The sequence below is a fragment of the Canis lupus genome, chromosome 34 (genome assembly GCF_048164855.1).
Source record: "Canis lupus baileyi chromosome 34, mCanLup2.hap1, whole genome shotgun sequence".
NCBI classification, from domain to species: Eukaryota; Metazoa; Chordata; class Mammalia; order Carnivora; family Canidae; genus Canis; species Canis lupus.
In genome coordinates, this window is record NC_132871.1 from 5,549,715 (window position 1) to 5,568,364 (window position 18,650).

The window sequence follows — 18,650 nt, forward strand, 5'->3', positions numbered from 1 at the left end:
TTACCAAAACAAACACAAGAAAAAGTTGTTATTTGTATATCCATATATCTATTTATAAACATTGAATTTGTAATTTAAACTCTTTCCATGAAGAAAGATTCAGGCAGTTCTTAATTCTCATTTCAGTTCTCAATTCAGTTGAGAGATGGTGAGTTCTTCAAGCGTTTCAAAAAGAAATAATGCCAGTTTTACACAAATTATTTCATAACACAGAGTGAGAGGGAAAATTATCAGTATAATCCTGACAAAACTTGACAAAGATTTTGCAAGTAAAGAAAATTAATCATCCATCTATGTCACAAACCTAGGTGAAATATTCCTTTAGATATTAGCAAATCCAATCCAGCAATAGAGTAAAAGAGTACAAATTATGAACTGGGTTGTTTTAATATTACAAATCATTCAAAGTAATTTACTGTATTAAGAGAAAAAAAATCCTACAATCATCTCAATAGATGCAGAAAAGACCTTTGACAAAATTCAAAAGACATTAATTACAAAAACTTTCTGCAAACTAGAAATAAGAGACCTCTCTAAACATGGTAAAAAGTGTCTATAGCTTACATAATACTTCCTGGTGAAATATTGAACACTTTCATGCTAAGTTCAAGATATCTGCTCTTACCACTTCCTTTCAAAATGGCATTTGAAGCTCTAGCCATTACAATAAATAGAAGAAAATAAAGTAGATTGGATAGAAATCAAAAGAACTGACTTTATTTGCAGAAACATGAGCTTCTACATAGAAATTTTTTTTCTTAAAGATTTTATTTATTCATGATAGAGAGGGAGGGAGAGAGGGAGAGAGAGAGATTGGCAGAGACACAGGCAGAGAGAGAGAGAAGCAGGCTCCATGCACGGAGCCCGACTTGGGACTCAATCCCGGGACTCCGGGATCACACCCTGGGTCAAAAGCAGACACTAAACCGCTAAGCCACCCAGGGATCCCTTACATAGAAAATTTTAAGGAATCTATAAATAGCGACCAGAACTGATAATTTTAATAGAGTTGTAGGGTCGACTGTAGTCTGTATGCTGGCAATAAACAACTTGAAAATGAAAATTTAAAGACAGTATGACTTATAATAGCATAATAATAAAAATATTTGGGAATATATTTAATTAAATGCATATAAAACCTAAACACTGAAAAACCATAGGATACTGTTGAGAGAAGATTTTTAAAGACCTATCTATGCAGATTGAAAGGTATACCATGTTAATGGATTAACATATTAAGATGTCAATTCTTCTAAAATTGATTAATATACTTAGCATAATCCTTATCAAAAGTTGTAATAGACTTCTTTGTAGCATTTGAAAGAAAAGTAATCCTAAATTGACACAGAAATTAAGAACCTAAAAATAACCAAGACAATTTTGAAAAAGAGGAGAAAGTTGGAGAATTTACCCTTGTATTACATGACTTAGTAGAAAGCTAGAGTCATCAAGGCAGTGTATTATTAACATGGAGAGTGACAAATAGATCAATAAAATAGAATAGTTATCCCAACTCTGTTGATCAATGGGTGACAGATGTCACAAAAAAAAAAAAAAATACTTGTATGGTCATTTGATTTTCTACAAAGGCAACAAAACAGTTAAGTGGAGAAGGGAAAGTCTGTAAATAGTAATGGAATACTAAATATATGGGAGAAAAGGAATCTTGTCCCTTACCTATATCATATATAAATAGCAATTCAAGATTGACCCCACCCTTGGGGCACTGGGATGACTCCGTGGTTGAGCATCTATCTATCTGCCTTTGGCTCAGGTCATGGTCTCAGAGTTCTGGGATCGAGTCCCACATCAGACTCACTGTAAGGAGCCTGCTTCTTCTTCTACCTATGTCTCTGCCTCTCTCTCTGTGTCTCTCATGAATAAATAAATAAAATCTTTGGAAGAAAAAAAAAGATTGACTCCAGCCTTAATACAAAACCTAAAACTCTAAAGTTTCTGGAGGAAAACTTAGGAGAAAATCTCTCTCATTGTGAGAGTAGCCATACATTTTTTAGAGAAGACACATAAAGCACTGACTTAAAAGAAAAAAAAATTGATAAAGTGGACAAGAGCAAAATTTAAATGAGAAAATATTTGTACTACAAATATCTGTCCGAGGACTTGCTCACAGATTGCATAAATAACTCCTACAAATCAGTAATTTAAAAAAAATATCTAATTTGATCAGATACCTCATAAAAGAAAATACACAAATGGGTGGTATGCCCATTACCATTGCTTATCAAAGAATTATACATAAAAATCACAATCAGTTACCTCTTCATCCTCATCCTATAGCCAAAATTAAAAGGACAGAAAATATTAAGTGTTACTGACAATGCAGAGCAACTGGAAATATCAGGCAATTGTTGATTGAAGTATAAATCATTGCAACCCACCTGAAAACTACTGGTTAGTATTCACTAAAGTGAAACTTAATATTCTTTATGACCCAGTGTGTCCACCCATAAGTGTGTAAGAGAAAAATTGGTGCTTGTGCCCACCAAATGGGGAGTAGTCATAACCATATTACTTACAATAGCCCAACACTAGACACAGTCCAAATTTGCATCAAAAATAGAAACGAATAAATAAATCATAGTATAGTCATACAATGGAATACCATGCAACAATAAAAAATGGACTAGTAATACAAACAAGGATAAATCTCAAAAAATACATACTACATGATTCCATTTATATGAAGTTCAAAACTGGCAAAATTAATCTATGGTAATTGAAATCTGGACACTGAGTGCCTATAGGAGGTGAGAGTCATTGGAAAGTGTTCAGGGATTGGAAGTGATGGAAATATTTTATATATTAGTTGAGTGTTAACTACACAAGTGTGTTCATAATCTATGCTTTTAAGATTTGTACATTAAGTTTTCCTTTGATTTAAAATAGAACATCTCAGAATAAGGCTACTTCATTGATGACTTGAAATCTAAAAACAAAACAAAACAAAAAACCAGTGTTAAGAAAAGTTCTAATATATTCTGGACTCTTAAAAATTACTGTTAGATACCCAAGGAGTATCATGACTTCTATTATCCCTGTCTTTTATTGATTTAAAACCAAAGAATACCTTATAGAACCATGAGAGTAATGAATTTAATGATATGGAGTCCAGATGTTTTTGAAGTTCACTATCAGATTCTTGAATTTCTAGAAAGGTGACTGATAGTAATAATGAAGCTGCTTCCAGCATGCAGTGATTTTTGTCACCTGAAATCCAGGGTGGAGAAAAACTCTTCCATATGGCTACTTAGCAACTCTGTCATTCTCAATGCCTGATGAACTCAGATATCTAAATATCTACATAGAGGTTAAAATGCTCACAGCACAAAAGGTCAAGTCTTGAAATAGGTGTAGTAGCATCATGATGTTTGGAATGTTTTTGTAATCTCATTTTCAGATTGTGTTAGAGAAAGAGAGTGTCATGTTTTTGTTTTGTTTTTTGACAGGATTGTTGATGGGCAATAATAGGCATTTGTATCATCCCAAAATGTTCAGAAATTGACCACCTTTGCTTCAATGACCTTAACATATAAGGTCCTTAGGGCTCGAAGGAGACGAAAACATATGTGTTTATATGGAATATTATAAAATCAAATTGTCTCATTCCTTCTTCTCTTCATTTATAAAATTCCTTTCAGATCATAATAAGTTGATTTAGGCCTTGAGTTTTTAATAATGGAATATTGTATTTCTCAGTCTCTGGACTTGTAAACATAAGTGACTTTCAAATCTCCTTCAGAAAAATATAGAGCAAAAACAGGTGAAGGTCAAAACAAGTAAGTTTGTACTACCAACAAACATGTTTACAAGCAAAACAAGTTTATGAGTCTCTTTAAGTTAAGTGTACCTTCTAAAGCCATGAGAAACCGTAGCCTGAAGAGATCAGAATTGTATCCAGAATTTGCAGCCTTGAGAAACTCTTATTTCTGTCTCTAGTAAGCAGCTGATGGTAAAGCATGTCCTCATCTCCAAAGCAGGTTTCACAGCACAATTGTGACATTCATCAGTAGAGTTCATGGCCTCTCCTCAAGTGTTTGTGCAGGTCAACACAGTTGGCTCTGCCCTCTTGCTGTAATGTGTGAATTCAGAAAATGCTCCCCTCATTTCAAATATGACTGATAGGACAGATCAGAGATAGAGGGACCAGCAGAGGAATGCGTGAGTACAGGAACACAGGCTTTTGCTTTTTTTCTCTCCTTGAACAGGTTGGCAGAATAATAAGTTTCTGCAAATAATAAAAGATAAAATAATAAAGTTAAAAGAAATATTTCCTGTCATTAAAACTTGTTCATGCTTCCTACTGCATAAGCCCTATAAGTAAGTGAATTTTCCCCTTTTTCGTCTAGCTGTTTTGTGACATAAAATGACATTTAGGTAAAATCTACACTTACCAATAAGAATTACCTTGTCAAATAAGGAGGAACAAATTATTGGGAATGCAATTTTTGGGGGGAGGGAAGAGCCAAATAATTACTTTATCCTAAATTGTATACCATCAGGCCCCTTTGTGTTCAATATTGCTAGAAGCAGTATGAAGTGCGTTATTTCAAAATAGATTGCATTTCCCATAGTAATAAAAATGTATTTAGTTGGTACACTCTCAGCCAAGGACCTGGCATCAAAAATTGAGACACAACCAAAAAAAAAAAAAAATCCTCAATATAAAGAACCGTAGCTATGAGTCAGGATAATAACATTTAAGAATCAAAGTTCATAGTTTTAAGAGGCATGTAAGTATTGTACAGGGGGTACTAATGTTCTATGAAATATAACTCACAAAAACACAACTATAGCATATCATAAATTTTGCTGAAAGTGAATATGTTAGCTCTAATAATCATTAAGCTTTTAGACAGTTTTGGGGGCTTTCTAGAATTTAGAAGGGCCATTTTTAGAAGGAAGGAAGAAAAGGGGGTACTCGGGTGACCTAAATCCTTTGAGTTGTCCCAAGAAGGCTAAACTATTGCTTCTTTCCCTTCTCCTCAGTTAAATTCCCCTGCAGAACTAGTGGCCCCTCAAACTCACCCTTCACCTTATAGTGGCCCCCAGGTCTGTGGTCAGGAGCTTCCTGTATGTTTGTTGTTGGTGTGGCTTCTATGATTAGAACTTGGGTTTCAATGCCAAAGGTTCCTCAGGATTTCTATACTTCGCCCTTTTCTATCCTTTCCAATTCTTGAAAGCTATAGAAATTGCTTTGGCTTCAGATAAAATGCAAAAATGAAAAAACAATATGCCAGTAAGTCACTAGATTGGACACCCTGTTGACATCAATTGGAGCATTTCACACTGTTAGGAAAACATAAAAATAACTTCTGGTCTCTATTGTGGCCTTTCAGAGAAGGAACCTCAACGACCTCCAGGGGAATTCCCAAGACAGGCATGAGCCTAAGCACAGACTACCTTGTGTTTCCATGTGGCAGGGGTAACCTTCTCCCCTTCCCTGCCTGCAGGCTCATCCCCAAGAACAGATGCAGAGATCTAGGATCAGAATTGAGTTGTGTTGGCTAATGAATTGAGTTTGGTAGCCTTAGGATGCTATATTTTTGCTCCAACCACTGTACAAGTCAATGCACTAGAATATATATGTATATTCGGTATTTTACTAATTTTTGAAAGTACATTTTTGGCCTTCAGAAGGTGGCACCCTCTAATGAAAATATATCCTCCAAGAAAAACTAGTTGACTTCTACAATGTCTATTGCCTTGACCCCTGATTTCATCTTGATGGAAAGTGAATGTTCCCTATGCCAGGACACAGTAAGGAAAATTATAAAATTTGTCAAATTTATACTCAGGAAATCCAAATTTCTCTTTACACAGTTTTCTCTCTCCTTTAGTAACACCCGCTTTGTCCAATTGGGTTTATGAAGTCCTCAGTCTGGCTATAGGGCCCTCTACTAATCTTGCATTCATGGCCTTAATTCACCCTGAAGAACAACACTTTAAATATTTATAAATAAATAATTAATGTGCTTAACATTCAGTGTGCTTTAGCAGTGGAAATTTAATATCCAGATTCCATTGTGAGATACAAGAAGCAAATAGAATTTAAAATTTCTAATTCAAAATATAGGAAGGTGGACCCACATGTATCTGTCAAATGCCTGAGTCCTATATGAAAATGTTACTATCTAGCATTGTATAAAGTTTAGGTCATGGAAGGTCAGTCATCACAATGCCTTCTTCAGGCCCAAATTATCATTTTTAGGTCAAACAAAGGAAGTCTGTTATATAGTATAAAAATATAGCTTCTAAAATACCAGACAACAGCCCCTACATCAATATAACCAATCAGCTGTTTCTGCCTAGATCAGATAAGTATCTCCAATATCACATTTCCCATGATGTATATATGAGGAGCTTTATTCCTATGTTAACAATAGTAATATTCTTATTATTTTAGCATAAGCAGTGATGATTCTTACACTTTATTCTCAATATCTTAAATCCATAATAGTCTTCAAATTCTCATTTTTTAATTTTAATTTTTAATTTTTATTTTTTTATTGGAGTTCAATTTGCCAACATATAGCATAATACCCAGTGCTTATCCCACCAAGTGCCCCCCTCAGTGCCCATCACCCAGTCACCCCAACCCCCCACCCACCGCCCCTTCCACTACTCCTTGTTCATTTCCCAGAGTTGGGAGTCTCTCATGTTTTGTCACCCTCACTGATATTTTCACTCATTTTCTCTCCTTTCCCTTTATTCCCTTTCACTAATTTTTATATTCCCCAAATCAATGAGACCATATAATGTTTGTCCTTTTCCAATTGACGTATTTCACTCAGCATAATACCCTCAAGGTCCCTCCACGTCGAAGCAAATAGTGGGTATTTGTCGTTTCTAATGGCTGAGGAATATCCCAGTGTATACATAGACCACATCTTCTTCATCCATTCATCTTTTGATGGACACCGAGGCTCCTTCCACAGATGGGCTATTGTGGACATTGCTGCTAGAAACATCGGGGTGCAGGTGTCCCGGCGTTTCATTGCATCTGTATCTTTGGGGTAAATCCCCAACAGTGCAATTGCTGGGTCATAGGGCAGGTCTATTTTTAACTCTTTGAGGAACCTCCACACAGTTTTCCAGAGTGGCTGCACCAGTTCACATTCCCACCAACAGTGCAGGAGGGTCCCCCTTTCTCCACATCCTCTCCAACATTTGTGGTTTCCTGTCTTAATTTTCCCCATTCTCACTGGTGTGAGGTGGTATCTCACTGTGGTTTTGATTTGTATTTCCCTGATGGCAAGTGATGCGGAGCATTTCCTCATATGCTTGTTGGCCATGTCTATGTCTTCCTCTGTGAGATTTCTGTTCATGTCTTTTGCCCATTTCATGATTGGATTGTTTGTTTCTTTGCTGTTGAGTTTAATAAGTTCTTTATAGATCTTGGATACTAGTCCTTTATCTGATATGTCATTTGCAAATATCTTCTCCCATTCTGTAGGTTGTCTTTTAGTTTTGTTGACTGTTTCTTTTGCTGTGCAGAAGCTCTTACCTTGATGAAGTTCCAATAATTCATTTTTGCTTTTGTTTCTCTTGCCTTAGTGGATGTATCTTGCAAGAAGTTACTGTGGCCAAGTTCAAAAAGGGTGTTGCCCGTGTTCTTCTCTAGGATTTTGATGGAATCTTGTCTCACATTTAGATCTTTCATCCATTTTGAGTTTATCTTTGTGTATGGTGCAAGAGAGTGGTCTAGTTTCATTCTTCTGCATGTGGATGTCCAATTTTCCCAGCACCATCTATTGAAGAGACTGTCTTTCTTCCAATGGATAGTCTTTCCTGCTTTGTCGAATATTAGTTGACCATAAAGTTGAGGGTCCACTTCTGAATTCTCTATTCTGTTCCACTGATCTATGTGTCTGTTTTTGTGCCAGTACCACACTGTCTTGATGACCACAGCTTTGTAGTACAACCTGAAATCTGGCATTGTGATGCCCCCAGCTATGGTTCTCTTTTTTAATATTCCCCTGGCTATTTGGGGTCTTTTCTGATTCCACACAAATCTTAAGATGATTTGTTCCAACTCTCTGAAGAAAGTCCATGGTATTTTGATAGGGATTGCATTGAATGTGTACATTGCCCTGGGTAGCATGGACATTTTCACAATATTAATTCTTCCAATCCATGAGCATGGAATATTTTTCCATCTCTTTGTGTCTTCCTCAATTTCTTTCAGAAGTGTTCTGTAGTTTTTAGGGTATAGATCCTTTACTTTGGTTAGGTTTATTCCTAGGTATCTTATGCTTTTGGGTGCAATTGACTCCTTAATTTCTCTTTCTTCAGTCTCATTGTTAGTGTATAGAAATGCCACTGACTTCTGGGCATTGATTTTGTATCCTGCCACACTGCCAAATTGTTGTATGGGTTCTAGCAATCTTGGGATGGAGTCTTTTGGGTTTTCTATGTTACAGTATCATGTCATCTGCAAAGAGGGAGAGTTTGACTCTTCTTTGCCAATTTGAATGCCTTTTATTTCTTTTTGTTGTCTGATTGCTGAGGCTAGGACTTCTAGTACTATGTTGGATAGCAGTGGTGAGAGTGGACATCCCTGTCTCATTCCTGATCTTAGGGGAAAGGCTCCCAGTGTTTCCCCATTGAGAATGATATTTGCTGTGGGCTTTTCATAGATGGCTTTTAAGATGCTAAGGAATGTTCCCTCTATCCCTACACTCTCAAGAGTTTTAATCAGGAATGGATGTTGTATTTTGTCAAATGCTTTCTCTGCATCTATTGACAGGATCATATGGTCCTTGTTTTTTTCTCTTGCTGATATGATCAATCACATTGATTGCTTTACGAGTGTTGAACCAGCCTTGCATCCCAGGGAAAAATCCCACTTGGTCATGGTGAATAATATTCTTAATGTATTGTTGGATCCTGTTGGCTAGTATCTCGTTGAGAATTTTTGCATCCATGTTCATCAGGGATATTGGTCTATAATTCTCCTTTTTGGTGGGGTCTTTGTCTGGTTTTGGAATTAAGGTGATGCTGGCCTCATAGAACAAGTTTGGAAGTACTCCACCTCTTTCTATCTTTCGGAACAGCTTTAGTAAAATAGGTATGGTTTCTTCTTTAAACGTTTGATAGAATTCCCCAGGGAAGCCATCTGGCCCTGGACTTTTATATCTTGGGAGGTTTTTGATGACTGCTTCAATTTCCTCCCTGGTTATCGGCCTGTTCAGGTTTTCTATTTCTTCCTGTTCCAGTTTTGGTAGTTTGTGGTTTTCCAGAAATGCGTCCATTTCTTCTAGATTGCCTAATTTATTGGCGTATAGCTGCTCATAATAAGTTTTTAAAATCCTTTGTGTTTCCTTGGTGTGGGTGGTGATCTCTCCTTTCTCATTCATGATTTTATTAATTTGAGTCTTTTCTCTCCTATTTTTAATAAGGCTGGCTAATGGTTTATCTATCTTATTAATTCTTTTAAAGAACCAACTCCTGGTTTTGTTAATCTCAAATTCTCATTCAGATTGTCTTATTTCTATCAGTGGCACGAAAGACTCCTACTTATTCAGGGGTGAAGCCCAAGGGTCATCTTTAATTCACTTCAAGTCATCCACCACACTGCTGACAAATCAATCCTTCAACATGTAATTCCTCTCATGTCAATTCCATGCTAGAAAATGGGGGGGTGGGGATAGTTAGGGGTGGGGGCAATGATGCCACTCCATCACATGCTCAATTAAGTACCTGTCCTTTTTCCTGTACCATCCAAGATATGCATTAGACATCATCTATACCTCACGGCTTTGTATTTTTGTTATTGTGAAGTAGGGTTCTTTTTTTTTTTTTTAATTTTAACTCCAGTATAGTTAACATACAATGTTCTGTTAGCTTCTAGGGCCCAATGTAGTGATTCAGCACTTCTGCACACTACCCCGTGTAAGTGCACTCTTAATCTTATTCACCTATAGAAATACAGTTTTATTAGCTAACATTCAGTGACCGTTTACCAAATATTTGGCAATGTAGGCTTCACATAAACTCTCTTAGATAACCTCAGGATAATCCTACAAGGAGATACCATTGGATCTTTATTCCCAATATGAGTTAGCCGTAATTACCAAGTGATGTAACATATGAGGGGAGTTCATTTCAGCAAAGGTTGCGCTAAGTCTGAAATAACAGAGAGATCCAGCCGAACAGCAGGGATTCCAGTGTGTGTCTTGTAACTCCAAGGCTAATAAATCCCTTTCCTCAGACCCTTAAGCTGGATGTAAATATTAATTCCCAATGGAGTGGATGTTGTTATTCTCCAAGGAAAGAGCACGGCTGCTAGAAGAGCTCATGGAAATTCTACTCATTATTTTCTCTAAGTCATGACATAGTAAAATATACCTGTTTGCAGCTACTTTGCCTACTTGTCCAGTGACCATATCTAGATGGCCCCCCAAACAATTTTGTTCTTAAACTTTCTGCTCCTGGCAATCAGAGGCTTATAAGGAAGGCTTAGAGGAAGTGTGCCAGAAAACATCATCAATGAAAGATTGTAAAGCCAATAAAACATATTGACATGATGTTGTAAAGATCACGACCAAAAGGTATTCAAGGAAGCAGAGTGAGTGGAAATGCCGAAGTCCTCAGACAGGTCCTACATTGTTGCATGATATGCTCCACAACAAAGCAAAAGTGAGAGGCTCTTCCTTTTGTTTTCTGATTTCAGAACCTGACCATGTGTCCCAAATTGTGGCCTTGCATAAGGCCAGCGTGCTCCATGAAGATATACAACCAATACCTTAGGAGAAAATAGAGCCCGAGGCATTCTTTCAATTAGCCAGAAATTTGAAGGAAAGAGAAGGGAAGTAGCTTCTCTTTCTTTTGTAAGGTCATGCCCTTGAATGGAAAGGAAAGAACCTATGTTTGATATTTTATTAAACCTTGTGAAGTTAAAGTTTTGCACAGAGCAGCCACCTTTATTTTAGGAGATAAAACCGGATTAGTCTTGTGATGTTGCACCCAAACATAAATGGAATTCTTTACCATATGGGCTCAATTAACCTACTATAGATAAGACCAAATAATAAAAACCGTTGTTTCAATTTTCTGAGAGTATGTTAAAACAAAATTATGCACACAGAATATAAGAATGTTGATACTCCACATGATTTGCTGTGGAAGATTCAGGTGAAATGGTTAATAAGTGGAAACATGTTTCAAAATGTTTATGTGCTTTTAATTTCAAAAAGCAGTATAATCATGAAGTTTTGATACTGAAGATCTGTGATGTACTTGGCATGGGGGGATAAAAAGAGCATAAAAATCCACGAGCTTGATTGTTAATTAAATGCCAAATGACAGAGTGAGATGACTATTTTATGGCAGCTGCAGAAAATTCCAAAGAGCAAAGGTTTGTCTCTCTCTTTTTTTTAAAGATTTTATTTATTTATTCATGACAGAGAGAGAGAGAGAGAGGCAGAGACACAGGCAGAGGGAGAAGCAGGCTCCATGCAGGGAGCCTGACTTGGGACTTAATCCCGGGACTCCAGAATCACACCCTGGGCTGAAGGCGGCGCTAAACCGCTTGGCCACAGGGGCTGCCCAAGGTTTGTCTCTTTAATGGGTTTATCTCTTCACAGGAAAGAGGTTGTCATCCCAAAGCAGTCTCCAGGTGCTGAAAATGTTCTTTTTTTTTTTTTTTTTTTCCTTCAGCAACAAATACATCCTCAAAAGGAGACTGAGTAAAATCACACCAGTTTGGGCTGTACCTTTGGTTTTATAAAAATTAAATAAATAATAACACAGTGCCCATTAAGGAGCTAAAGATGTGACTTTTTTTTTTAGACTTTGTATCTGGACCACTTGTTATCCAAGCGTCTCCAACCCAAGTATGTACTAATAAGCTTTCCTTTCCACAGGGAGATAAAGAAGCCGAGTTAGGACTTCCATTTTCTCCACTTTGTGATCGGAAGTCAACGATGGTGGCCCAGTCACAAATAGGTACTACTCGAGAATGGTGGTCGTGGAGGGTGGGATGTGCTCCCCGGTTTTCAGGTGGATAAACCAACCGTGTTGGTCACGAGGGCAACACCCATGAAAACCTCCCTTCATACGCACGATAAATTTAATGATAAGAATTTCAAAACATTCTCACAAAACACATTCAATCGAGCAGTATTAGTAAACGTGTTACTTGCTCTGTAACCCTTGAATAAATAATGGGCCTTTTCTCATGTAAGAGCCTTTTCTGTATTTTGTTGCCCATGACTAATCTGTAATCCCATCCTTCGTGTGTAGGACCATCCATGAAAACATTAATATGTCTGTTTTGTTGTCACTGAGCTTGCATTGTGTATTTAATATAGTAGCTTATATTCCTCCAGAAACAAAACTCTTCTAGGTAGATGAGCCAACAAGTTCAGCCCATTATTAAACACATTGTGGCTGTGCTGCGTGGTCCAGATGTTTGTACTGGTTATTCCCTGAGGCAGCGTCCTCGTTGAACTCTAAGATGAATAAACATGAGGATTGCCACTTGCCCCGGGCACGTCCTACCAAGCCCTGACCTTTGCTCTGACCTTTGCCCCTTCCCATCCAAGTGCCAACGATTGTGTTGCAAGCTCCCATGACACAGGTGCTCTCCGTTGTTTAGCACATGTGAGTGTGGCAGGCTGGGATCCTCCTCAAGCGAGCTGGAAAGAAGGGAATCTTCTGAGACTGTTGCTGTCATATAAATTGCCACCCCGTTAGTGGAGGTGACCCCTCATTTGGCAGTCTCCATGTCCCAGGTATTTGAAACCATGGACAGAACTCAAAGGAGCAGTGCACTGGAGGCCAATTAACACTGCTTTTCAGTCGAGGGCGTCAATTAAAACACAAAGCTATTGGTGTTTTCTTGTGTTAAGAATGTCCCTGAGGGGCGCCTGGTGGCTCAGTTGGTTAAGCTTCGACTCAGATGGTGATGTCAGGGCCCAGGGATCAGAGCCCCGGCATGGGCTCCAAGCCAAGTGTGGAGCCTGCCTGGATTGTGTCTCTCCCTCTGCACCTTCCCTCCCCTCTCTCCCTCTCTTTAAAAAAAAAAAAGGCACCCTAATGTATAATAATATGTCTGACCCCATTACTTGGAATGTGCATTATTTTTATCTGATGGATGGAATACTCTTCAAATGTGGATATTTCTGGGTACGGTATCACTTAACAAGCCTCCCTCCCATGTTGTCTTATATTCAGGTAGTTGCCCGTAGCCCTCAGGGGTGTGTAAGGCCACAAGCACTTGATTTCTAGGGGCACAGCTCTGCAGGGGTACATAGCACTGAAGTGTGGCCGGAGTGTGCAAGAGGCTGGCTCTTCCTCCACCTAAACAGGGGGTGGGAGTGCCCCCAGGAGGACAGTGCCCCCTTCTCCCTGTGTGTCGTCTTCTTCCTCGAGGAGTACTTTAAGGTCTCACTCGTCCTGACCTCTCAAGGTGGGGGGAATGGTGCTGTCCCCCAGAGACGTTACTGTTCTCTTCGCTGATTTTGATACAACACGCCCACGTGCTGTGAACATTCCCTTTACATCCAGAGAATAATAAACAGCACCTTGAAGTATTAACACCTAGCAGAAGGCTCTCACTGACCCACTAAGAGGGAAAAACACGGCTGCCTTCCTGTGGCCTGAGCACAAAACGTCAGTTATTCCGCTTTTTTTGGAGCTTTAGAGATATCATTCTTTGTTGGTCAGTAATAAATTCAACCAGCAAGGGGAGACCTTTCAGAAAAGCAATGATCCCTCTCACTGAGAGAGGAAAATATATTCACTCTGGGTAGATTTGAATTTATTGTTTATTTATTGTAAAGTAATCTCTACACCCAGCGTGGGGCTCAAACTCACAACCCCAAGAAAAGAGTCACAAGTTCTTCCAACTGAGCCAGCCAGGAACCCCTTCATTTGAATCTATTGTTAATGGGAGTCTAAGACTGAATATTAAGTAGCAAAGCCAATATACTTGAGTTATCCAACTTAAATAGTATCACTTCCATGCTGAGGAGATTATTGTATAGAGCTGTAGAGCCATTAAGTTATCCCGAAAGATCACATTATTGGACGCAGAATAACTGCAAGGGGTAAACTGAGTCAGGGTTGTAGCCGATACTTACCATCCAGTGCGTCAGACTCTTCGTTATTACAGGTTTTAGAATTCCAAGAAATTCAAATGTTTCAATTTATCTTTTTTTTTTTTTTTTTTTTGCTTTTGGTTTTGTAGGTTTCATTGATTTCATAGTAGAGCCAACATTTTCTCTTCTGACAGACTCGACAGAGAAAATTATTATTCCTCTTATAGAGGAAGCCTCAAAAACAGACACTTCTTCCTATGGGGCAAGCAGGTTTGATATGTTCTTCATTTCTGCATCCTTTTTTTTTTTTTTTAATCTTTGTGCTGTTTAATAACCTTTTCCTTACGATTATCTTTCAGTCTTACTGGAGGGCAGGAAATGCTTAAAAGAATTATTAGGTAGTATTGCCACCTGGTGGCTACATGTGATTTTTGCATCTGCCTTTGAAAGTCACTTGCTGTCCCCTGCAAAACATATGCAGGTACTAACTCATGCGTATAATATGAAAGCATTCAGTACTCAGGAGAATGAAACTATTGGGATTTGCGTGGAAATGTATGTGTCATGCTTTGGATACTAACATACCTAGCCGTGTCCGTTTGCTCACAAATAAACCGATTACAACCCGCTGGTACCTCTGGAGAGACGCTTGTACCAAAATGAGGCTTGTAGCTGAGGTGGGTTCCACAGGTGTAGAATGTGTAACAGTAACATCTTGATTTATACGATCACTTACAGTATTTCCAGCTATAAACACTTTCCATTGATAAATTTAAGGGATATTATTTAAAGCTTTCAGTTGCAAACTAATCATGCCCGACTCTTGCGCCTCTGACCACACAGCCTTTCCTGATAGCACACAACAGGCTCCCTGTGTGTTGGCCCAGGGAGGGAGGGCAGGAGGAAATGTTCTCCCTGAGAAGAATGCAGGTTATCCCCCCTTCGGGCCCCAGAGTCCTGACACCCCTTTGGTGATTCACTAAGGGACTCACCTCAAGTCTCCGCTGGTCTAATCAGGCCTGGCCGCCCCGTAAGGCGAGGGTGCTCCAACCTGTGCTCTGGGAGCCCTTGCCCCACCCAGGCCTTCCAGCCAGAGTCCCGGCCCCCCTCCCCGGGAGGAGAAAGGAGGGATGTGAGCAGCCCCGACACATGCTCGAAACTGGGCCCGAGCACCTGCCATCCTGTTTCTGGAGTCGGTTTTGTAAAGTGTTTCAGGCTCTGCTCCCTTATTTCATATCTTGAGCTTCATGTTTTCTGGGCTTTTTGTTCTGTTTTGTTTTGGTTGTTACTCTTAGCTTGAGCACCTTTCTTGTGTAACCGTTGTTGATTTGTCTAGACGATCAAATATGAAAGGCACCATGAACGATGGAACCTATTCCCCAGACTACTCCCTTGCAAGCGTGGACCTAAAGAGCTTCAAAAACAACCTGGTGGACATCATCCAGCAGAACAAAGAGAGGTGGAAAGAGTTGGCTGCTCAAGGTACCGTTGTTTATGCAACCTTACAGCCATCTCTATCTCTCTCAACTCTTCCTCTGGGATTTGGGGGTTTCTTTTCCTCCTAGGTTACTCCTCTTATGAAGCACGCAAGCCTGTGGTGGTATCTGGAACTTGGCTACCCTTTAATTATTCATAACAAAGTTAGTTTATCCCTTAAATAGATGAGGTCACATGGACTGTAGAAGCAGGTATTGGTGGGTGGCAGTGACGTGAACGCGAAGGATGGAACAATAACATGGTGACACAACCTTACGTGGCAGAGAACCTCTTGTTCATCTCTAGAAGTGCTCTCGAGCCTGAGTTTTAGGCTTTACAAGTGGCTTTTGTGTTGCATTGGGAATGTCACATAGAGTGTCAGAGACCTGCGTGTGTGTTTTTTTTTTTTTTTCAGTTTTACTAAATTATTTCTTTTGGTGACAACTGCACTCATGCATTGAAAAAGATCATTTGTGGGCACCTGGGTGGCTCAGTAGGTTAAGCACCTGCCTTTGGCTCAGGTCATGATCCCAGGTCAATCCTGGAATCGAGTCCCGCCTGAGGCTCCCTGCCCACTGGGGAGCCTGCTTCTCTCTCTCCCTTTGCCCCTCCACCCTGCCCATGCTCTCTCTTCGCACTCTTTCAAATAAATAAATGAAATATTTTTTAAAAAAATGATTTGTAATCAGCCGTTAAAGGAAACAAATGGGAAGCTAGCTTTTGCTATTTCTGGTATGTTGTCCGATTCAAATAAATTAGTCAATTTGGTTTACAGTGTATGTGAATTAGTACCAGTTATTATCTTTGGTGCAGGAAATTAGCTTTCTAATTCCGAATCTGGCTCCTGCCTTCCTCACACTCCGTTCCATTGCCCTGGGCCTCTCATGTGCTTTGCTCCCTGCACAGCAGCCTCTGGCAGGTTCTTGAAATACGCCAGAGCCTTTGCAATGATTATTTCTTCAGCTGGGGGGTTCTCCTCTTAGAGCTCTCTGCAAGGCCATTTCCTCCTTGGCTGGCAAGGCTGTTGTTCATTTTTAGCTGAAAAAACAGTTAATTGTAATTAACTCAATTTAATTTTCACATGGGCCTTATAAGGTATATACTATTGTTATCCCCATTTGACAGATAAGGAAACTGAGGCAGAAGAGAGCTATATGACTTTGCCCCAAATCCCATAACTAGTAAGTGAAGAATTCACTGTTTCTCTCCAACTGCAGCAGCCCCACAAGGAGGTCGTCCTTGACCTCGACAAATAATATCCTCTGTCCTGTCTTTCCCAGTGAGGGCCCAGTTTAGTCATTTCAGTGTAGTACCACTAATCTATAATCAATGACATTTACTTATTCCTTTTTAAATGTATCGTCTGTTTTCCGCATCGGTCACACACAGTCCACAGATGTTAGGACGTGGTCTGTTGTGTTTTCCGGTATATCCTTAGCTCCTAGCACAGGGCTGGGCATAGAAGAAGCACTCGGTAAATATTTGTTTAATGAAGCAACTACTTAATGGTGTCCACACCTTATTTCCCCTACCTCTGCTATTAGAAAATAAAAGAAATATCCTTCTGATGTTTTCATCTGACTCTGTAACTCACATTTTCCTATAAGCCTGATCTTAGTTGAAAAGAAATAGGGTTTCCCAGGCTTAGGTGGTTCTCTACAGCCATGACGAGGGCCACTTCCTGTCGTCACGCAGCCTCCCACACTCAGAATGGCCCTGGGCTTCATTAAAACCTCTACTATCATCATCTTGAGCTTCTCAGACATTTTTGAACCAGGGACCCCATTTCTATTTTGGACGGGGCCATGCGGTCATGTAGCTAGTCCTGGCCAGTACAGAGGGTCGGTCTTTGTGATACATTATTGTCACTGGATAAAGAACATAACGCAACACAAGACCCAGATGGCCATACTGAAATATTGTCAAACCCATCCAACTGAGGACTTCAAATGACTCGAATTACTTTTCTCTAGGGACAAATTATATTCAAGATATTGGCCCTGAAGCAGTATAAGGATATAAATCCCTAAAGTATATGCTCTTGAAAATAGGAACAATATCTATCTTATTGCCATTATTTTCTCAAAGCTAGTATGTCCCTGGCATAGTGTAGGGGCTTTAAAATTACTTAGTGAGTTTAGTTTTGAATGAATGAATAAATGAATACTTAAACTCCACTTTGCATGTATTTATTCAGAAAGGAAAATAGATAGATACATAATATTTTCAGCGATGGAAGGAAGGGAGGAGGAAGCAAGATTTCTGAAAACTCTCCTATGTGCCAGGTGTCTCCTCCTGCAACAACTTTCCTAACTAGAAATGACTGCCCTCGTTTGATACGTACAGAAATTGAAGATCACACAGCTTCTCAGCACTAGAGTCCAAACTGTTCTGATTCTTTACCCAAAGTTTTTCCCACTGCACCCTAGCACTTCCTATTATACTCTTTCAAGAAAAGTATTTTGAAAAAATTGACCTGAAGTATTCATCCTTAATAACCTGAAAATCCAATTGGCCAAAATAAACTCTCTCCTAGGAAAGTTTTAACTAAAATAAACAATAAACCCCCAAACATCAACCTATTGCCTGGAACCTATTTGCCATAAATCTGTGAGGGAAAACTCTTCAGAATTGGATTAGGGACTGCAATTGTTCCCTTTCTAATAAACTTTCTGGCACTGTGCTCTACTGAATATTTTGTTGCACATGTGCAGTAAACTTTAGATGTGTCTAAAGTTCTCAATTTATATTTCTGGAATTGAGTAATAATATCTGAGTCCCATAGTTAGAAAAGGTAGAACCAATATTTGAACACAGGCAGCTGGGCTTTAGCAAATTAAAACTATAGATCAGGGATCCCTGGGTGGCTCAGTGGTTAAGTGTCTGCCTTTGGCCTAGGGCGTGACCCCGGGGTCCAGGGATCAAGTCCCACATCGGGCTCCCTGCAGGGAGCCTGCTTCTGCCTCTGCCTCTCTCTCTGTGTCTCTCTCATGAATAAATATAATTAAAAAAAAAATAAAACCATAGATCATTTTGATAATATAGTTTCCAAGGAGTCAGTGTGTAGAGTATACACACTTAGAGTAAAGCAAATACTGCCAAATTTATTTT

The 18,650-nt window shown here is 39.2% G+C and overlaps 1 protein-coding gene across 7 annotated transcripts in view; it reads left to right on the top strand.

Moving 5' to 3' along the window:
- PDE1A (phosphodiesterase 1A) overlaps positions 1–18,650 on the top strand; it is a 335,038-nt gene that overhangs the window by 290,927 nt on the left and 25,461 nt on the right. For all 7 annotated transcript variants that reach the window (XM_072811394.1, XM_072811390.1, XM_072811389.1 and 4 more), the window contains 3 exons: positions 11,886–11,967; positions 14,213–14,333; positions 15,400–15,545. In XM_072811394.1, the coding sequence (XP_072667495.1) occupies positions 11,886–11,967; positions 14,213–14,333; positions 15,400–15,545 (349 nt within the window). The remainder of the gene's footprint in view (positions 1–11,885; positions 11,968–14,212; positions 14,334–15,399; positions 15,546–18,650) is intronic.